Source organism: Melospiza melodia, chromosome 3, assembly GCF_035770615.1.
Source record: "Melospiza melodia melodia isolate bMelMel2 chromosome 3, bMelMel2.pri, whole genome shotgun sequence".
Taxonomy (NCBI): Eukaryota; Metazoa; Chordata; class Aves; order Passeriformes; family Passerellidae; genus Melospiza; species Melospiza melodia.
This window is the reverse complement of record NC_086196.1, coordinates 29561437-29578148: the sequence shown is the minus strand read 5'-3', so window position 1 is coordinate 29578148 and position 16712 is coordinate 29561437. Positions and strand designations below refer to the sequence as shown.

The 16712-nt window shown below is 37.6% G+C and overlaps 1 protein-coding gene across 1 annotated transcript in view; it reads right to left on the bottom strand.

Moving 5' to 3' along the window:
- Positions 1 to 2950: 2950 nt before the first annotated feature.
- RNF217 (ring finger protein 217) overlaps positions 2951 to 16712 on the bottom strand; it is a 55115-nt gene continuing 41353 nt past the window's right edge. Inside the window, exons 4-6 of the mRNA XM_063151104.1 lie at positions 11990 to 12191; positions 5337 to 5408; positions 2951 to 3252 (exon numbers count right to left, since the gene is read on the bottom strand). Of these exons, the coding sequence (XP_063007174.1) occupies positions 3179 to 3252; positions 5337 to 5408; positions 11990 to 12191 (348 nt within the window). The 3' untranslated portion in view covers positions 2951 to 3178. The remainder of the gene's footprint in view (positions 3253 to 5336; positions 5409 to 11989; positions 12192 to 16712) is intronic.

Here is a 16712-nt window from a genome sequence, read left to right as displayed (position 1 = left end):
GAACAGACCGATGGTTTCTCTAGAGTAGTTACAAAAAACCAATACACTTACATAATCTCCTTATAAAGTTCATTCAGTTTCTTTCAAAAGAATAAATTAATGTTTTTAAAACAAATGACATGGCTTCGATGCATACAAGGTTTGCTGTGATGAGTTGCTTAAAAGCTAATGTTTAACCAAATGAAGCTTTGTACTGAGCTACTTCTCATGCTTTAGTAGGTTATATTATATAATATTGATAAAAATTGTATTTATGTACTTTTCAAGTGGGAGTGTTTTTATACAGATGGAAGAAGAGTTCCATATCCTTATTCTTCCACGTTCTTGAACATTTATCTTGTTCTACAAAACAATTTATCTTAATTCCTTGCAACTGCAAAATTATTAACTGCAAAAAGTATTGCAATTCCTTTTTTTTTCTTTGCAGGAAAAGCACAATCAGACTCACTCATCTTTACAAGGTCAAAGATGTCTCTTTCTGCTCTGTATAGAAAATTAAGAACCATTTCCCCTTGATTTGATCTGTTCTGATAAAATCAAAATGGCCTAGATGAAATGATAATATAGGAGCTGAGTTTTATGTTCCTTTTCTCCATCCACAAGGACATACTTTCTGAATAGAAGTAAGTGCAGATCTATTATCTTCCCTTTTATGTTCTTTATTCTCTTTGTTTCAGATCTTACTGAACTCTAGTTAAAAACTGAAAAAGGCAAACATGGCAGAGTGAAAACAGCTACAAAGACTGTAAGAATATCTCTCACAATTACACAGAACCAGGAAAAGAAAGGAAATTAATCCACTGTGTAGTTAAGTACAGATAATCTCAAGTACTAAAATATTCTCAAGTGGAATAGTTTGACACCAAGTTATAGACTGCATTGCAAACCCAAATCTATCTACATATATCTCACTCTCTGAGGTCTGAAGGTTTTTCTAAATAATACAAAAATATCTTCATTATTTGACATTTAAAGAGAGGAATAAAAATCCCTGAGTAAGCCAAAGACAACTGATATGTATACCCTCAGAAAACACACTCAAAACCAAGACCAATTTTAAGGCAGCTTCCAGCTTCAGACAGAACACAAATACAAAACTGATGTGTCTCAGAAGAAAGTAAGTCTAAATAACAGGTGAATTTGCATTGATAATAGGCTTTGAATTTTATTTCTAAACATCACTGCTTCCCTTCTTTATTTGCAAATCTTCGAAAGGTACTATTTCTACTGTTAGGATAACAGGGTAAACATGCCCTTAAATTCAAATGGAAGTTATTAAATAGGTATTCACTACTATGGTGTGCTTAAAGAAAAAAAAAAAAAAAAAAACCACAAGAAAACACAACTAGAAGCTGACAGAAAACAAGCACACTAGCCAACTATGGTAAACTGATATTTGTGTTTCCAGGTAAACAAAAGTTATCAGCTTCTTCCACTGAGGCTTCAAAGTCAAAGTATCTTGTAACAGTATTATGTTGGTGGGGCAGAACACCATTTGCTTAAAAATTACAACTGGATTCAGATTTAACAACAATTTTCAAAGAAAGTGGTACAGAGTATATCCTCTTAAATGATATCTTTTTGCAAGCCTAAATTTTGAAGTCAGTAGACTCTTAAGGACATTTCCCATCTTCCTGCTTCCCCTTTCCCCATATATACACAAACATAGATATATAAATATGTGTGTATCTTCAAACACACAAACTGAAAAGAAGTACCTTCACAGTACAAATCCAATCTTCTTTTCTTTAAAATTAGCTTGTATTTTTACAGTATGAAGTAGATATTTTTTTTATTCAGTTCCTTTATTGTTTCAGTGTTCTGTCTAAACAAATTTATTCTATCTTTTTAAGTTATATTTGCATGATAGATTTGGATCAAAATTAAAAGTGTAAAAATTCTCAGTAATTGACTCCTTATGCTGAATTAAATTGCTTTTGTTGTGATGCACTGAGAAAGAGGTTTGGTAGCAAACAGTAGAACTTAAGGAAAAAAGAGCAAAGATAGCTGTTCTCTTTAGAACTGTCATGTGCCAGGAAGAGAAACACTGGAAGCAGAAAGTAAGAATCAAGTGGTCTCCTAAGAATTTATGATCGCTTCCCTTACCCTGGATTCACAGATTTTCCTCCTAAGACATCAGTGGATACTCCAAGACTTATGTAGTAGTAGCCTACTCAAGGGAACAAACAAACAAAATGTGCTATTTAGGCTATAAAATTTCATCAAGTCAATCCTCACAAAGGTAGTGCCTAGCATGTATATCATATTCCAAGTCAGAATAAAAAGAGCAGGTCTCCAGCTTCCCTGAAGACACATTTCAGGGATATCTTGGGACAGATTAGGCCACTGACACATCTTATCATCTAAACCCTTCAGATTTTTTCTGTACTGTGAGAATTTAAAAATGAAGTCCTGTTGTAAGAAATCTTGTCACACCCTCTGCCATTAATATTAACAGACTGTCATAAATAAATTACTGAAGTGAAACCAGTCACCAGACTCTTAAGTATCACGGCGCTCCAGTAGTAGGGGTGTTTCCCTCTGAGGCACTGCAGTTTGGCGGGGGCAATGTGCACTCCACTGGCAGGAGCAGGGCTCAGAAGACAACCAGCTGTCGTGCTCTGGCATGTGATGGGGTTTTGGTATGCTCAACAGAATGCTGTGTGATGGAAGTTATTTACAGAAGAAGTTTTTAATACCAAAAGTAGTATGCTCAGTACACAGTAAGAGTCCAAACACTTCTAAGCATTTCCACCTTAAAGGCCGACACTGAAGTTAAAACGAGCACATGTTAGCAGTTAAATGCTTTCTTCACAGGCCAAATCGGTAGTAGAGTTGTGGCTACAATACAGACTTGGATTGTCTGGTTCAGAAACTTACTCAAAAAAACCCCTCCGAAGTAATAACCAAAAAAAAAAAAAAAAAACAAAAAAAACCACCAAACCGAAAAACATTTAAAAAGCAGCAGTCAGGGGGCCCATCTTGTTGAGAGTGCACCAGAGCAAAGAGGCTTTCTGGTCTGCAGTAGTGTTTTCAGCTGAGGGAAGATGGCAGGAGAGCCCCCATCCTTCTTCCAGGGCGGTGGCTGTGATGCTGTAACCAGCACTGTATTGCTCTGTTGCACAAAACACGGATAGCCCTTGCAGGACCAGCTCAGTTCAGGCAGCAACGTCCGTCCTCACCAGGGCATACCTGTCCGTGACCTTTTCCTCTGCTTTTTACAAAGGCAATAGATAGGAAACACAAATAAACCTGCCAAAAGAAGGAAACATGAAAAAAACACGTAAGTAAATGCAATCCTTCATGCATGTTCTATGGTCTTTAGATATATGTATTCAGATGGAGCTTTTCATGTCTCAGGAGAATTTAGACCAGGCATTTGGACAAGCAGAAAAAAATACTAGCCTGCAACAACCACTGTCTTTGATAATGAATTAAACTACACTTACTCTTTTCTGTTACAACAAATTCCTGCTAACCCTGCACTCACCTCTGACAAATTAACTTCTGAATCATGCTGTCTGGTATATGGTACAATCAAAACTTTTAAAAGCAGTCTGAAAATTCTTAGATCTAAATTCAAAGCTAGTTTTCAATTAGATTCACATGCAATAGAGACAGCACATTATAGTTTTACTTTTTATTTATTTTTACAAGCGTCCTCATCTACTGTGAACTAATACCAAATGTTTATCTTTAATAATATCAAGTGTTTATGCTTGCCTGGACAGGGAACTATTTATTCTTAAGTCTTTTGAGAGAAAGAAAGCTGTAAAAACAAACAAAAAAACCCCACACATCACAATCATTCAGGTGAAAAATTTTTCAAATAGTCTATACTCTTTCAAACCCAAATGAGAAGGATCTTCCTCTTTCTCTTGCTACCAGCTGACTGAAATGGCCAAAGATTTTCTTTTCAAACACCACTACAGTAACAACATAGAACAAAAGACTACTACAATCACAGGGCTGTTGCTTTGCTCAATAGCCTTGTAAATGGTGCAGTATGATTTTCAGCTATGTAACTGAAATTATTCTAATAGTGGTTGGCAGCAAATATTGCTCTAATTACCTCAAAACCAGAACTTTTCTATAAATAATCAATGCTTTTGGAACTGCTCATACTGCTGGCCTTGATCCTATCTTATCCAGCCAAGCCTAGGATGAGACTTCAATGGCATTCTGATTATTATTGCAAATATTGTTACTATATTACTGCAAAACCTTCTTGATTTTTAGTATATAAAAAAGTGGATTTTTTTCCCTCACCATAGATTTTACCAGATTGCAGACCAAAATAAGATTTACTGGCACTAAGAAGCCTTTACTGTTTAAAATTTTGGCATAAAAATGCTATTGAATAGAATAAATACTTAAGCACTGCTCACTCTCTTCAGTGAAGATGGTTGGTCTAAATACAGAAATTACAGCAATAGTCCTTATTTGGCCAGATGTAGTCTAGAAAAGCTGTAATAGTATTTTGGTTATAGGTTGACTGGTTACTTCCAGCCTTATTAATATATCTATCCTGGTGTATTTTGGCTTTATTATATCAAAATAAAGGAGCCACACACCATTATACCTCAGGGCTGGGCATGCACTGCAAATTCTCAGTGGAAAAAGCAGTTTGATGAAAAGCTGTGAAGCAGCATGATCCCTCAATGACATATTGCTGCCAATATAAAGAGTGGATATGCACTCACATGAGCAAAATTATACCTTGTTGTCACAGCTAATCTCTTTTCTGTGGGAAAACTCAGGCAAAGAGCAGCTTTGCTAAAATATCTGTCCACATTAATGCAACAACATTTACAGAGCTTTGATACTGTAATCAAGTGAGTTCAGAGTACCAGTTTTTGTGATGGAATACAATTTGGCAGTGTTCTCACTGGATCATGTTTTGAGACTGACTCATCCCAATTTGCTGCTTTGTTGCTGTTGCATCTTCAGGCTGGTGAGCTCTTGGGACTAAGCCTTAGTTCCCTAAAAATATTGTCATACACATGACTAAGATTTGAAATAGTGATTCAATGGAGTGATTATAAGGCTGGGTCCAAGTCAGTCAGCCCCCAGGATTATATTTAAATTACTCTGAACTTTCTGCTAGTTTATCTAGAGCAGTTAAAGATGTTTATTTGGAAAATGAAATAAATGGGAACAAAAATAAAGCTAGTAAGCATAAATTTAAAAATCTCATTTTTCTAGAAAAAAGTAACCTGCTTAATACTAAAACAGCATCTGTGAAATCTGTACTTTGTCTCCATGTTTTTGAGATGTCATATAGAGAAAGTCACTGCATAATCAGGATTAGTTTCATTCACATATGTAACTCTTACCTATTACAACAGCTACGGCTCCCAGTGCCAGTCCCAGAACCAATATTAGGGGTGTAATGAGTAGTTTTCCAGCTGAAATGCAAAATTCATTAAACAGTTCAAAGAAGGTTTTACTTTTTCCTTTCCAACAATTCATAAATATTTCAATATCAGAAAATATTTTAAGCTATTATTTTAAAATTAATATTCTTTACCTCTAAAAATAGGATTCCTATTTGTAATTTCATCCTAGAAATTCAGCCAGGAACTATCACCACACAGTCAGTTCCTTATACACATTTCTCTTTGCCCTCTTCACCCACTACAACTCTCTGAGCACAGCTTATTTCATACATTAACAGCTTGCATTTATTTCTGTTTCCATTCTGAAGTCCCTCAAGCATCGACAGGAACGTGACAGCTATAAAGCTACTATAATTTGGCTTCTCTGGAATCCTACTGCATAGCAACCAGCCTGGACAGATGCCAAACAAACTAGCATCTTGGAAAGTTTAGGTTAGCTCAAGGTGATGAGACCATCACCTTTAAATACATTTCTGCTCGCTTTAAAAGGTTACAGTGAAGTGCTCATGTACAGCTGTGATTTAGGTCTAAGTCAAACCACAGCCAAGTCTATTTTGGATCTACATTTATAAGGATATGTTGTGGCTCTCACATGAGTAGGGCAGTGATGTTGAGCAGCATACTTGCTAGAGCATAAAACTAAGAACAAATAAAGCATGTTCACGTTCTTTACTTTCTGATGAGTTCATGATTTGTAGAAGTTCACACAGTGAAGGCAGGTCTTGCTGAAAATGTGAATTTGAAACTGAGCCAGAACCCAAGCTATCTTCCTTGCACTGCATGCTTTCAATGGAAGAATCTCCCTGGCTCTGCTGGCTGAGCAGCTGGCTCAAAGACATCCCTTAACTGAGCTGTCTGAAAATGCTGGAGAGCAGGCATTTTTACTGATACACCAGAAGTCTGGCAGGGACTTGAAATTCTGCAATTCTCCAAGTTAGGTATGTGTTTGAAAGGTCACCTTTAGAATGGGAGAAAAATTGAGTTTCTTACCTCTTTCTTCCCTCCCTCAAGTCGCTCATATCAGATTTCAGTAAATGGATTACTACATTTAATAATGATGTAAACCTTTCCATAACCTGAGACACTAATTTGAGCAGTCTGAAGGAAAAAAGATATTTTGGAAATATTTACAGCAGTTAAATGAACTAGTCCTTTTCTTGCTCTGTTTTGATAGCTTTTAAATTTCATGGGAGTGCAGTGGGTGGGAAACATTAATTCCTAGAAGAAAAAAACCTGGCAAATATTTGTATTACTCTAGTTGCTAGGCATCCTAATGGCATACCTTCCTGGGACTCCACTGAGCTGTGTTCTATACACACAGAACTTGTCAAGTACATTATTCAAGTGTAGACAGAAGAATGAATGTAAAGTGATGAAAAACCTTGAGAAAGGTCCAAAAGAAATGAAAAGCATTTTAAAACAGAGTCTTCAACAATTTCAAGTTAAGCTTGTAAAAGATTAGAGGCTTACGATATGAACTCCTTACTTCATTAATAGCCATGTAATTATAATGCTAGAAAATTATGATGTTTGGTATCAAAATTATTAAAAATTATTAAAAACTTAAATCACTGAGCTGGTGACTAAGTATGCAGAAACAGAGTCTATGGGAAGGCCTAAGCTAGCCTTCAATTGGAGTAACTTCTTTTCAGACACGAAGAACAGTTCCTGAGTTAATTCAAGAACTTGGTCATTTATATTTTACAAACTCAGAGCTGAAATAAAGCATGAATAGTGTTTTTCCTTCTGCCTGTGAATATGAAGTTATGAGTACTGTGTAGTTATCTTTTAAAATTTACCTTATAGAATAAATTTACTTTATCATTGTGAGACCACAATGATAAAGTCATTTTAACCTTTTGGTTAGCAATGCATTATTTCCAAAGACCAAATTTCAAAACAAACACTATTTCTACTTATATATCTGTCACATTCAAATCCTTAATATTTCTTTACCTTTGTAAACTAGAATTAACAAACAACACAAGGTGAACAAGGCTTGAAAATGCTGCCATCAGGAAGAGTACAAACAGCAGCAATCACTGGCAAAGCAGTGGGTATGTACTATTTGCTCCAATGGATTTTATTTGCATTCTATGAAACAATTAAAAAATGCTCAGTTTTACATGTCAGAATTGAAAACTACTTTATATCCAATTCCAGCTTAATAGACATAATTTTTCATAATGCAAAAGATTATGAGGGAGTCATGACACACCAAGAAATGTCACTGAGACTAAGGCTGTTTGCTGCAGGCACTAAACTATCCTGTGTCTGTTAGCTCAGACACTGAAAGCACAGAGAGAAAATGTAATGCCTGTCTCAGAGCTGAATAAAATCTTGGGTCATTAGCCCATGTGGTCATCTCAGCAGCAGGCTATGACAGCCAGTTTGCTGTTGTCCAAAGTTAGTTTTTAAGGTTAACTTCACAAAAAGCAATTGAAACAGAACCTTTTTACAATTGCACTCAAATTAATCGTAAACAATTTCTCTACTGGGTGGCCCAGCATGAAGATGAAGACATTTGTGGTAATACAACAACTGTATTTGCAGGTGTCTCAGAAGGGTTGCCTTATTTGTGATACAGAGAACCACATCCTTCTGCAAAATAACAAAGTATTTCAGGAAACATGAGGGAATACTTTTCCCTTGCGCAACTTTGGATTTAGTTACAGGTTTTACAGTAATATATCCACTGTACTGTCACAGGACAGTTTCTCTAAAAACCATGCTGGCTAAAGCAGCGAAAGAAATGTCAGAGATCACTTCTGAGGTTTTCTTCTCCCTGTGATTACTATCACCTTTACATAACAGCTGGTTGATGAAGAAAATTACGTTTAAAATTATGCTGCCATGAATTCTTTTCCCTTATTTTTACTGCAGAGCAGTTTGTGACTGTGTGCACTTGCTCCTCAACAGAAATCACGCCAGCATGCCAGCCTGCCTTGTGGTGATCTTTCTACACACTCCACCCAGCCAGATTTTAGAGACAACCCAAAAACCTTCACTCCACAAAATGGCTACATGGCTACAAAATCACATTTATTAAAGTATTTCATCTCCATAGCAATAAAGTAAAAAGTCATACAAAACCCCCACATATCTAGCAACACCTCACCAGTCTCCCAATAGCCAAGATAACATTCCTTTAGTTTCCACTACTTAGCTAACTAGCAGAGGCATTTTTCTACAGGAAATCCAACCTGTTTCTCAGTACATATTACTAAAATGTAGAGTCTATACTTTTAATGGCATCTCTGCTACCATCTCTTCTTCTGCCGACTTTCAGAACAGAACTAAAACCCAGGCATGTGCAGTAACACCTCCTGATGATAATGCTCCTTTTTTTGCCTGATAAAGTACTTACATATTTATATTTTCAGTTCTAGCTACTGGGACCTCCCTGAGCCTGGGGGTGATCCGTAACTGGAATTCAACATTTTTGGGTTTTAAATTTGATCTTAAGTGATTAAGACTAGTAAGCTTCAGCTCAACACATAGTAAGCTTCAGCTCAACTAAAACCCAGGCATGTGCAGTAACACCTCCTGATGATAATGCTCCTTTTTTTGCCTGATAAAGTACTTACATATTTATATTTTCAGTTCTAGCTACTGGGACCTCCCTGAGCCTGGGGGTGATCCGTAACTGGAATTCAACATTTTTGGGTTTTAAATTTGATCTTAAGTGATTAAGACTAGTAAGCTTCAGCTCAACACATAAAATCCAAGCAAAACAAAAAAATAAATCCAATATCATGACAAAGTAGAATCTGATGGAAGGTCCATAAAAGAATGATATGAAAAGGCCAGCAAGCTATTATTATTTACTCAATTTCATGATAATAAAACTAGCCAATGAAATGATCAGAATCAATGAAAAAACCCCAGGACTTTCTCCACCTGACACAATGTGAAATCCTAGAGGCTCTACCAGAAATGTTGTGGAAGGCAAAATTTAAGAACTGTTAAAACTAGTGAAGGATCCATCCACCCACTGAGGGTTACAAAGCAAAAGTTCAGATACAAACCTTAACTAAGAAAGTGTCTAAAGCAATGATTACTGGAAACAAACAGGGAATGAAATCTTATTTCTAATTGACCACTGCTGAGGACAGACTCATTAGGCAGACCTTTATACAAGCCCAATTAACAGCCACAGATCGATTCTGTTGAATTCTGTTTTACAAAGAGGGATGATCCTAGCAAATTTCCAGCATTGGAAATGGCATAATCCACAAACTGTATGTCAGTTTGGTATTGTACCATCTTCAAAAGGTCAGGAGGTACAATCTTACCAATAGAATACATTTTTAAAAATCAATGTGAAAACCCACATGTACACTGGTGTGGAAAAGAGTACAAAAACCTAGACTGGCTCACACATACAAGTCACAGCCAAAATCTACTGCAATGGAGAAGAGCTGTGAGTGCAATTCCCAAATTCAAATCAGATGCAAATTTCTGAAGATTTTAATTTTTTATTTTCATGTATGAGTTCTGTTGGGTCTCTGGAGTATTTTGGTAGTTATTAATAAAGTGTACCAGGATCAATATTCAAATCTAGAGCTGTAGAAATGACAGAGATTTAAGGTCATAAGTACCAATGAAGAATTTGCTGAATTCTTGTCAACTTGAGTGTTAAGAAGCTATTGTAAAAATGTGGGCACTTACTACCATGTGCTGACAGATTCAGGTACCTTTGGTCAGATGATGACTATTCTTGTGAGAAATCACATCATATGACAGAGGGAGTTTTGGAGAGAAATTTTTAACAGAAAACCCTATGAGAAATGTAATCTGAGGCTTTGAGCTTTGCTAATCTTTTTTGGTTTATTAATTAATGCAAACCACAAGTACACCGGCAAATAGGAGGTGAAAATAAAAGTATCTTATACTTATCTGTGTGATCCTGTAAATATGAGCATACACATATTTACCATGGAGCTTTAATATCCAAGACCAGGCTGAATAGGGCTCTGAGCAACCTGATTTAGTTGAAGATGCCCCTGCTCATTGCAGGTGGCCTTTAAAGGTCCCTCTCAGCCCAAACTATTCTATAAATCTAATAAGATTACCCATGATTCTGCATGTGAGCAGCACCGACTTGGTAATGTCTCTGAGTACAACCTATTGCTACAGCAGACTAATTACACCAAAATAACAAGATCTATTTTAAAAAAGCTTACATTGTCTTCCATTGTGGCTATTACTGAAAGCTCCTCTGAAATCTTACTAAGTGCTTTGAAACAGTTCTTGAAGTTTAAGCCTAAATTTTTAATGAACAACATATTCATGTGCCCTAATGCCAGCACTGTCTTTCACCTAGACTAGATCTTCTGGCATGTTGCAATTCATCTCTACAAAATGTTTCAGAGTAGGCACCTCCAATCATCTTCAATTTTTATCTCTTTTCTAGTTATTTCTATATTTTTAAATCACTTCTCTCAAAGTTTGTTACCAAAGCCTTGCAAGCTCCTAAGGTCAAACTAATGGGCTTGGATGCCATATTGCCAGATTTTTAAAACAAGCATTCCAGGTTTGCAAATCCCCCACAATGCAGAGCAGCAAGACTGGCATTTTCATTACCAGGTCTGAGAGTTTGTGTGTCAATTCCTATGTTGCTCTGAAAAACCACCTAGTTTTCTTACTGGAACATGTCTGGCTCAGCAGTAATGCATTCACCCCAGGTTTGCTTTTTCCCACCTGTTCTGTCTCTTGCCTTTACCTCTACAATCAAGCTCAAAGCATTTCCTCAACCTAGGTGAACTACAAGTCATCTCCAAATTTTATGCCTTAATTCAAAGTATGGAAAGGTCAATTTTCCTTGACAGTACCCTGGTCTTGGCAGTTAATACATCCATTTCTTGTAACATTATAGGTCGCCTTACGTGCGGTAAACTCCCTACAATGACTGAACTTCACATATATGAAGGACAACACATAATATATGAGTCTACTTTATTATCTTGTGCTTCTATAGGTTGAAACAGATATCTATCTGGCTCAAGAGCATATTATGAGTGCCTTTTGGTTTAATAAAAAGACATTTTCAGCCTCATACTCTTGTGAGCAAAATTAATGCACATAAGTTGTGTTTTTGTTTCAAGCTGATTTTATCTGAACTAAAGCTAACAGTTAAAATAGTGTCCTCCTATTTATATGGGAAAACCCTGAGTTTTGCTACTAAGATCAGGTTCAAATCCAAAGAGCACTTTATTCAAACACTTACACCAAGGTTAATTTAAATAAGGTTTATCCTCTGACCCATTTCTCCAATATACTTTGAGAATAACGAACACAGCCAGAGACACGCATATTGACAGCACTTTTACAGTTTGCTTATGTATTATAAAAAGCAATTAGAAAACAAGCTATCAGAAGAGGACACAATACTTAATCATACACAGTCCATCTAAAAAAGGCAGGCAAGTACCATACATTTAAATATAATTAATAAGCCACCTTTTCGATAACTGAAAAGCAAGTTGTCCATCCAATCCTTTAAACCACTAGTTTTAATTTAACAATAATTGCCCTATCCCCCCATCCCTTCATTGTGCAGTCTCCACAAGGAGCTCTAATGAACTCACCACAGACAGAGCCTCGCACTAATCTCCTCAGATGTGGTCTCTCGGGGAGGTAGCGGTATTTGCATCCAAAGATACTGAGGTTTGACGTGTGGTCTCCGAAGAAGCGCAGCTGGCGGTATCTCTCCCCACAACGGTAACAGAAATTAGTGTTACACTGTGAACAGGTCATGTGGTCACACCCTTCGGTTCTCTGGATGTGGATCTGGATGAGCAGAAGGAAAGATGAAATATTATTTTCCCCCCCTTCCTAAGCACAGGAAAGCAGGTGCTTCATGTGGAAGCGAAGAGGAGGAAGAGGAACCTGGGGCAGTTCACGTGCCAGATGGAAAGAAGCTGCAAGCACCCCGCTGCAAAGTCAGTATTTGCATTAATTAATGCTGCAGCTGGCTTAAGACAATAATGGTTTTCTGAGGCATGTTTCAGAGCATTAAATGTGAGTTCTATTGTTTCCAGATTCCTACTTCCTACGTAATCCTCCTTTTTTGTTTAAATGCTCTTCAGACCAGATGAGAATTCTTGACCTTACTGAAATTTTGGTTTTATTGCTGAAGTAGATATGTTAGCACCAAACTTTATTAAAAATAAAAGCAACATAGTGAATATAGTTATGAACTTTGTTTGACCCCTCCCCAGATGGGTTTCCCTCTCAGGCCACCTGTGGCTCCACTCCCTTTTCCATCACAAATTGATTTGGCATTTTGTAATAAACACCAGAAAGACACTGCTGTTACAGTACATGATTTGAGAAGTATGGATGCCTTCTCCTTCTTAAAAAAACAAACAAAAAAAATTCCACAAACTATATGTGGAATAAAAACTTACACCAAGCTTTAATGATACCCAAATCACAACATGAAACAGGGCTGCCCTAGTTCTACAACCATCTTTCTACCGATTGCCTGCTAAATAGCTCTCTATCCTGCATTCCAAGACCATGTTCCACACTGGAATTGTAGATAGCCTAATAATTGAGGTTGAAAGTGCTGCTCAGGGGTCATCTATTTTAACCCCCAACTCCAAGCTGGGATATCTCCAGAGAGATCACATTGCTCCAGATCTCATCCCATTAGATTTAAAAAATTTCCAAGCATGGGTATGTCACAGCCTCTTTGAGCAATCTGTATCATGCTTCACCATCCTCCCTGGAATACTTTTTTCCATTACATCCAATTTGAATTTCACCTGTTGAAACTTGCAACAGATCCATCAATGCCTCCTGAAACCTCCTGTACTTACCTTCGTGTATTTTTTTGCAGGGAAGTAACAGGCAAAGACATGGCATGACCACCCAGTGGCTCTGCAAGCACCAGAGACACTGAAAGCTCAGTGAGCTCCAGAGAGGCTCGTGGCTCGGGAGGGTCAATTTGTTCTTTGGTGTTCAGGGGTGATCTGGGCTCTCACCTTGCTCACCCAAACATTCACCCAAACATCCACTGAAACTGGCACTCTATCCATATAAGAAAGTGATGCTTTCCACCTGCAACACTTGTGGCAAAAGAGTTACAAGGGTAACAGTAGCTCCAGATACCCCTGCCAGCCTCCCTGTGCCACAGTAGTGATCGCAGGATTTGCTTTTCTATACTTTCAAACGCTACTTTTATACAAAAGAGGGGAAAATGTTCACAAAAGAGAGAACTGGGCTATTAAAAAAATAAGCTTTCTAGTGGGCAAGTATTCTAGTACACTTAAAATCTGTCAGACCAAGCAATCATTTCCCTTTACCCCAAGGAATTCTGCTGTATTACAGGGGTCCTGTTTTGCAGAAGCATCTAAAAAAACACCATTGCTGATGAGCTTTATAAGCCACTTGACTTCAAAACTTTAACTGTTAAGCACTGACGGCAGACAGAGCAGAAAGAGAACTCTACCCAATACTGTACCAACTTAAGCATAACTTAAGAAGAGATACACTTTTTTTTTCCCTTAAAGGGACATTACATTGCCAGTTCAAATTCTTACTTCTCAGGTTACATGTGAAAAAAGATGTTGACTCCAGTTCTGGAGTTACTGCAATTCCTCAGATTAGCATGAACTGAAATGAAGGTATTTTAATACTGACTTAAAGTATCTTGACAAATTAAAATTTAATTCAAATTAAATTTTCAGGGGACCAACTCAAACAGCAACTATAGAGACTTTTGTAATTTAAAGGGTAATTTTCCCCATCTGTTAATTCTATCTTAAAAATGTAAATGGGGGAACTAGATTTTGTGACTAATGAGAATTAACTGGTTGCTTTATTTTCATTTTGAATCAAGACTGTTGAATTCTCCTCTCTCTTCTCCAATTTATCAACCCAATTAAGTTATCATTCATCCTCACTGTAATTCTGTAGAATCATGGAACCTATAAAAATCCTAGATGCAAACCAAAATTACTTCACATTCCAAAAATAAGGTAATTTTTATTGGCAGTAAGAACTTCAAGGAGATGCTAGCAATAGCCTTTTATGTTCTACCATTCATATCAGAAATATCCACCTCTTAGAAACTGCCTGCCATCCTTCTACCCATGCTTTCCTAGAATTCTCCCAGCTCCAGTTATTCATGCACTGCTCCTGAATCATTTGTCCATCTACTTGGTCCTGCCCTAAATTCTCCAGACATACTGTCCTCTTGAAACACAAAAGAAGCTGATAAGGATTTATTATCAAATAAATCAAATAAAGACAAATACTGCAACCACATGCACTTCATATTTGCTTCTTCACAAAGCAAACCATAAAAATATTTTAGTCAATACTCATCTGCACATGTAACTGTCTTCAAATGCTGCTGATCTGGAACAACCAGCTGTACTCGCCTATACCTTTTTATTGTAAAAAAATGTGTAGGCAAGTACAGCGAGTAAAGACTTGATTAGAAAAAACAAAGTAAAAAGCCCCACAAACAGGGGGGCTTGAACTCCCAGTCACATGCTTTGCAGACTGACAATGCCAGGTGAACTCTGGATCATTTGGTCAGGCTGCTTTCAAACCCAAGACATGACATCCCACCAGATCAACTTCACCTCCGGTTCACACGGGCATGCCTCTGCACCCTCCAGATAATCCAGTGACAGGGATGGATTACAAACCTATAGGCTGGGAAAGCCATGGCCGACGGCTCGGGTATCCGAGTGCTCCTGCCCCGCCGGCAGCACCACGGCACAAGAGGCAGCCGGGGAACGCGTGGGGCCGGGAATGCCGCTGGCTGTGGGAAGCTGCAGCCCTGTGGGGCCCAGTGCTGGGTGACTGCAGGCTGCCCTGCAGCACGGCCACTGCAAGCCCAGCTTCTGCCTCCATGCATTCAGTCAAAGCTACAGGCCTCACCCTGCACCCACGGCCTGCTCAAAACCAAACACGTACACTCACCTTACAGGGGAAGGTGAGCCATTCAGAAACCCAGGAATGGCTTCCAGAACAACAGGGGTGGAAACTACGCACCAGGGGCAAACACATCAGTTGTCTACTTAAGACTCTGAACTGGAAGTAGCACAGTGGCTATTTCAGACCCTCATTTTACCCCCTCTGCATGTTACATGCCCTTTCAAAGAGATCATCTATGGAAATCACTTCCAAGAGTTCTGAGGATGAGTGGCCATGTCTCCCCCACCTCTGAAGAAAACCTGCACAGCTTTATAATTTTGCACACAAATAAGGACTCTCCTCCCTCCAGAAGATGAGAATTAATTTGCAGAGTACTTCCAAAAACTATGCCTTGAATTGTTTGGTAACGCTTATATGAATCAGAAAGATAAGAAGCACACGCTCTTTTATTTGCAATGACATGCTTGTTCTTAAATTTCTGCTGCTGTCCAAAGCCTTCTAAGGCAGAGCTGCTATGTGGTGTTTCCTCAGTGCTGCTTTTGAAATCTGTGGTAAGATAACACCAACAGGGAGTATTTCCTTGGTTTGCTCTACTGTAAAAACACTTGTGTAAACAAAAGCATTTTGTTGCAATCATACCAAGAAATTGTAAAAAAAAACCCTCAAAACAGTACTGGGGAAAAGACAAAAAATATCATAAATTTTGGCAAATGACATCCAATAACGTAGCAAATTTGCACTTACTAGCCAACTTACTCTAGAACAAGACCAGCCCTTTTTGGACAAGTCTTATTGAGAAAAAAGGTCTATACTGACTCTCAAAATAGTGTATAGTAAATTTGGAGAAGGCTGTATTAAGAAAAAAAAGTCAAAATAAATTTAAGATACAGCTAAGAAAAGTAGCATTTTTTCCATATTTCCATACTGACACAATGTCAACATCAATCTACAAATAAACATTTGGACGGTGTGTGACATTTTTATTATCTTATGTAAACACATCTTGGAGAGACCAGGTAAATATAAGCCATTCCTATTAGATGTGCTAAAAGCTGTATCCTACTACAGGAAAAAGTAATCAAGTTTAAGCTTATCTAACAGTCCCTGCTATATTGACATTACAAAGGATTATGTTCTTTCAAATCACTTACCCAAACCACTGAAATACTCATATTTGCCTGAGGATCTGCTTCTGTATGCACATACCCCCAAGTGTGTTTTGATTTTCTCACCTGCATGCCCAGAGAAGATAATGCATTTGATTTCTCCGTGGTACAGCTAAAAAGAGTCAGTGTGTGTATGTATCTGTAGGTATAAATAATTATCTCAAGAAGCTATCTGCAAAATATGGTCACAGTTAACACTGTCATCAGTAACACACTTTGGAAGCTACCAGTAATTTTACACATTACTTGA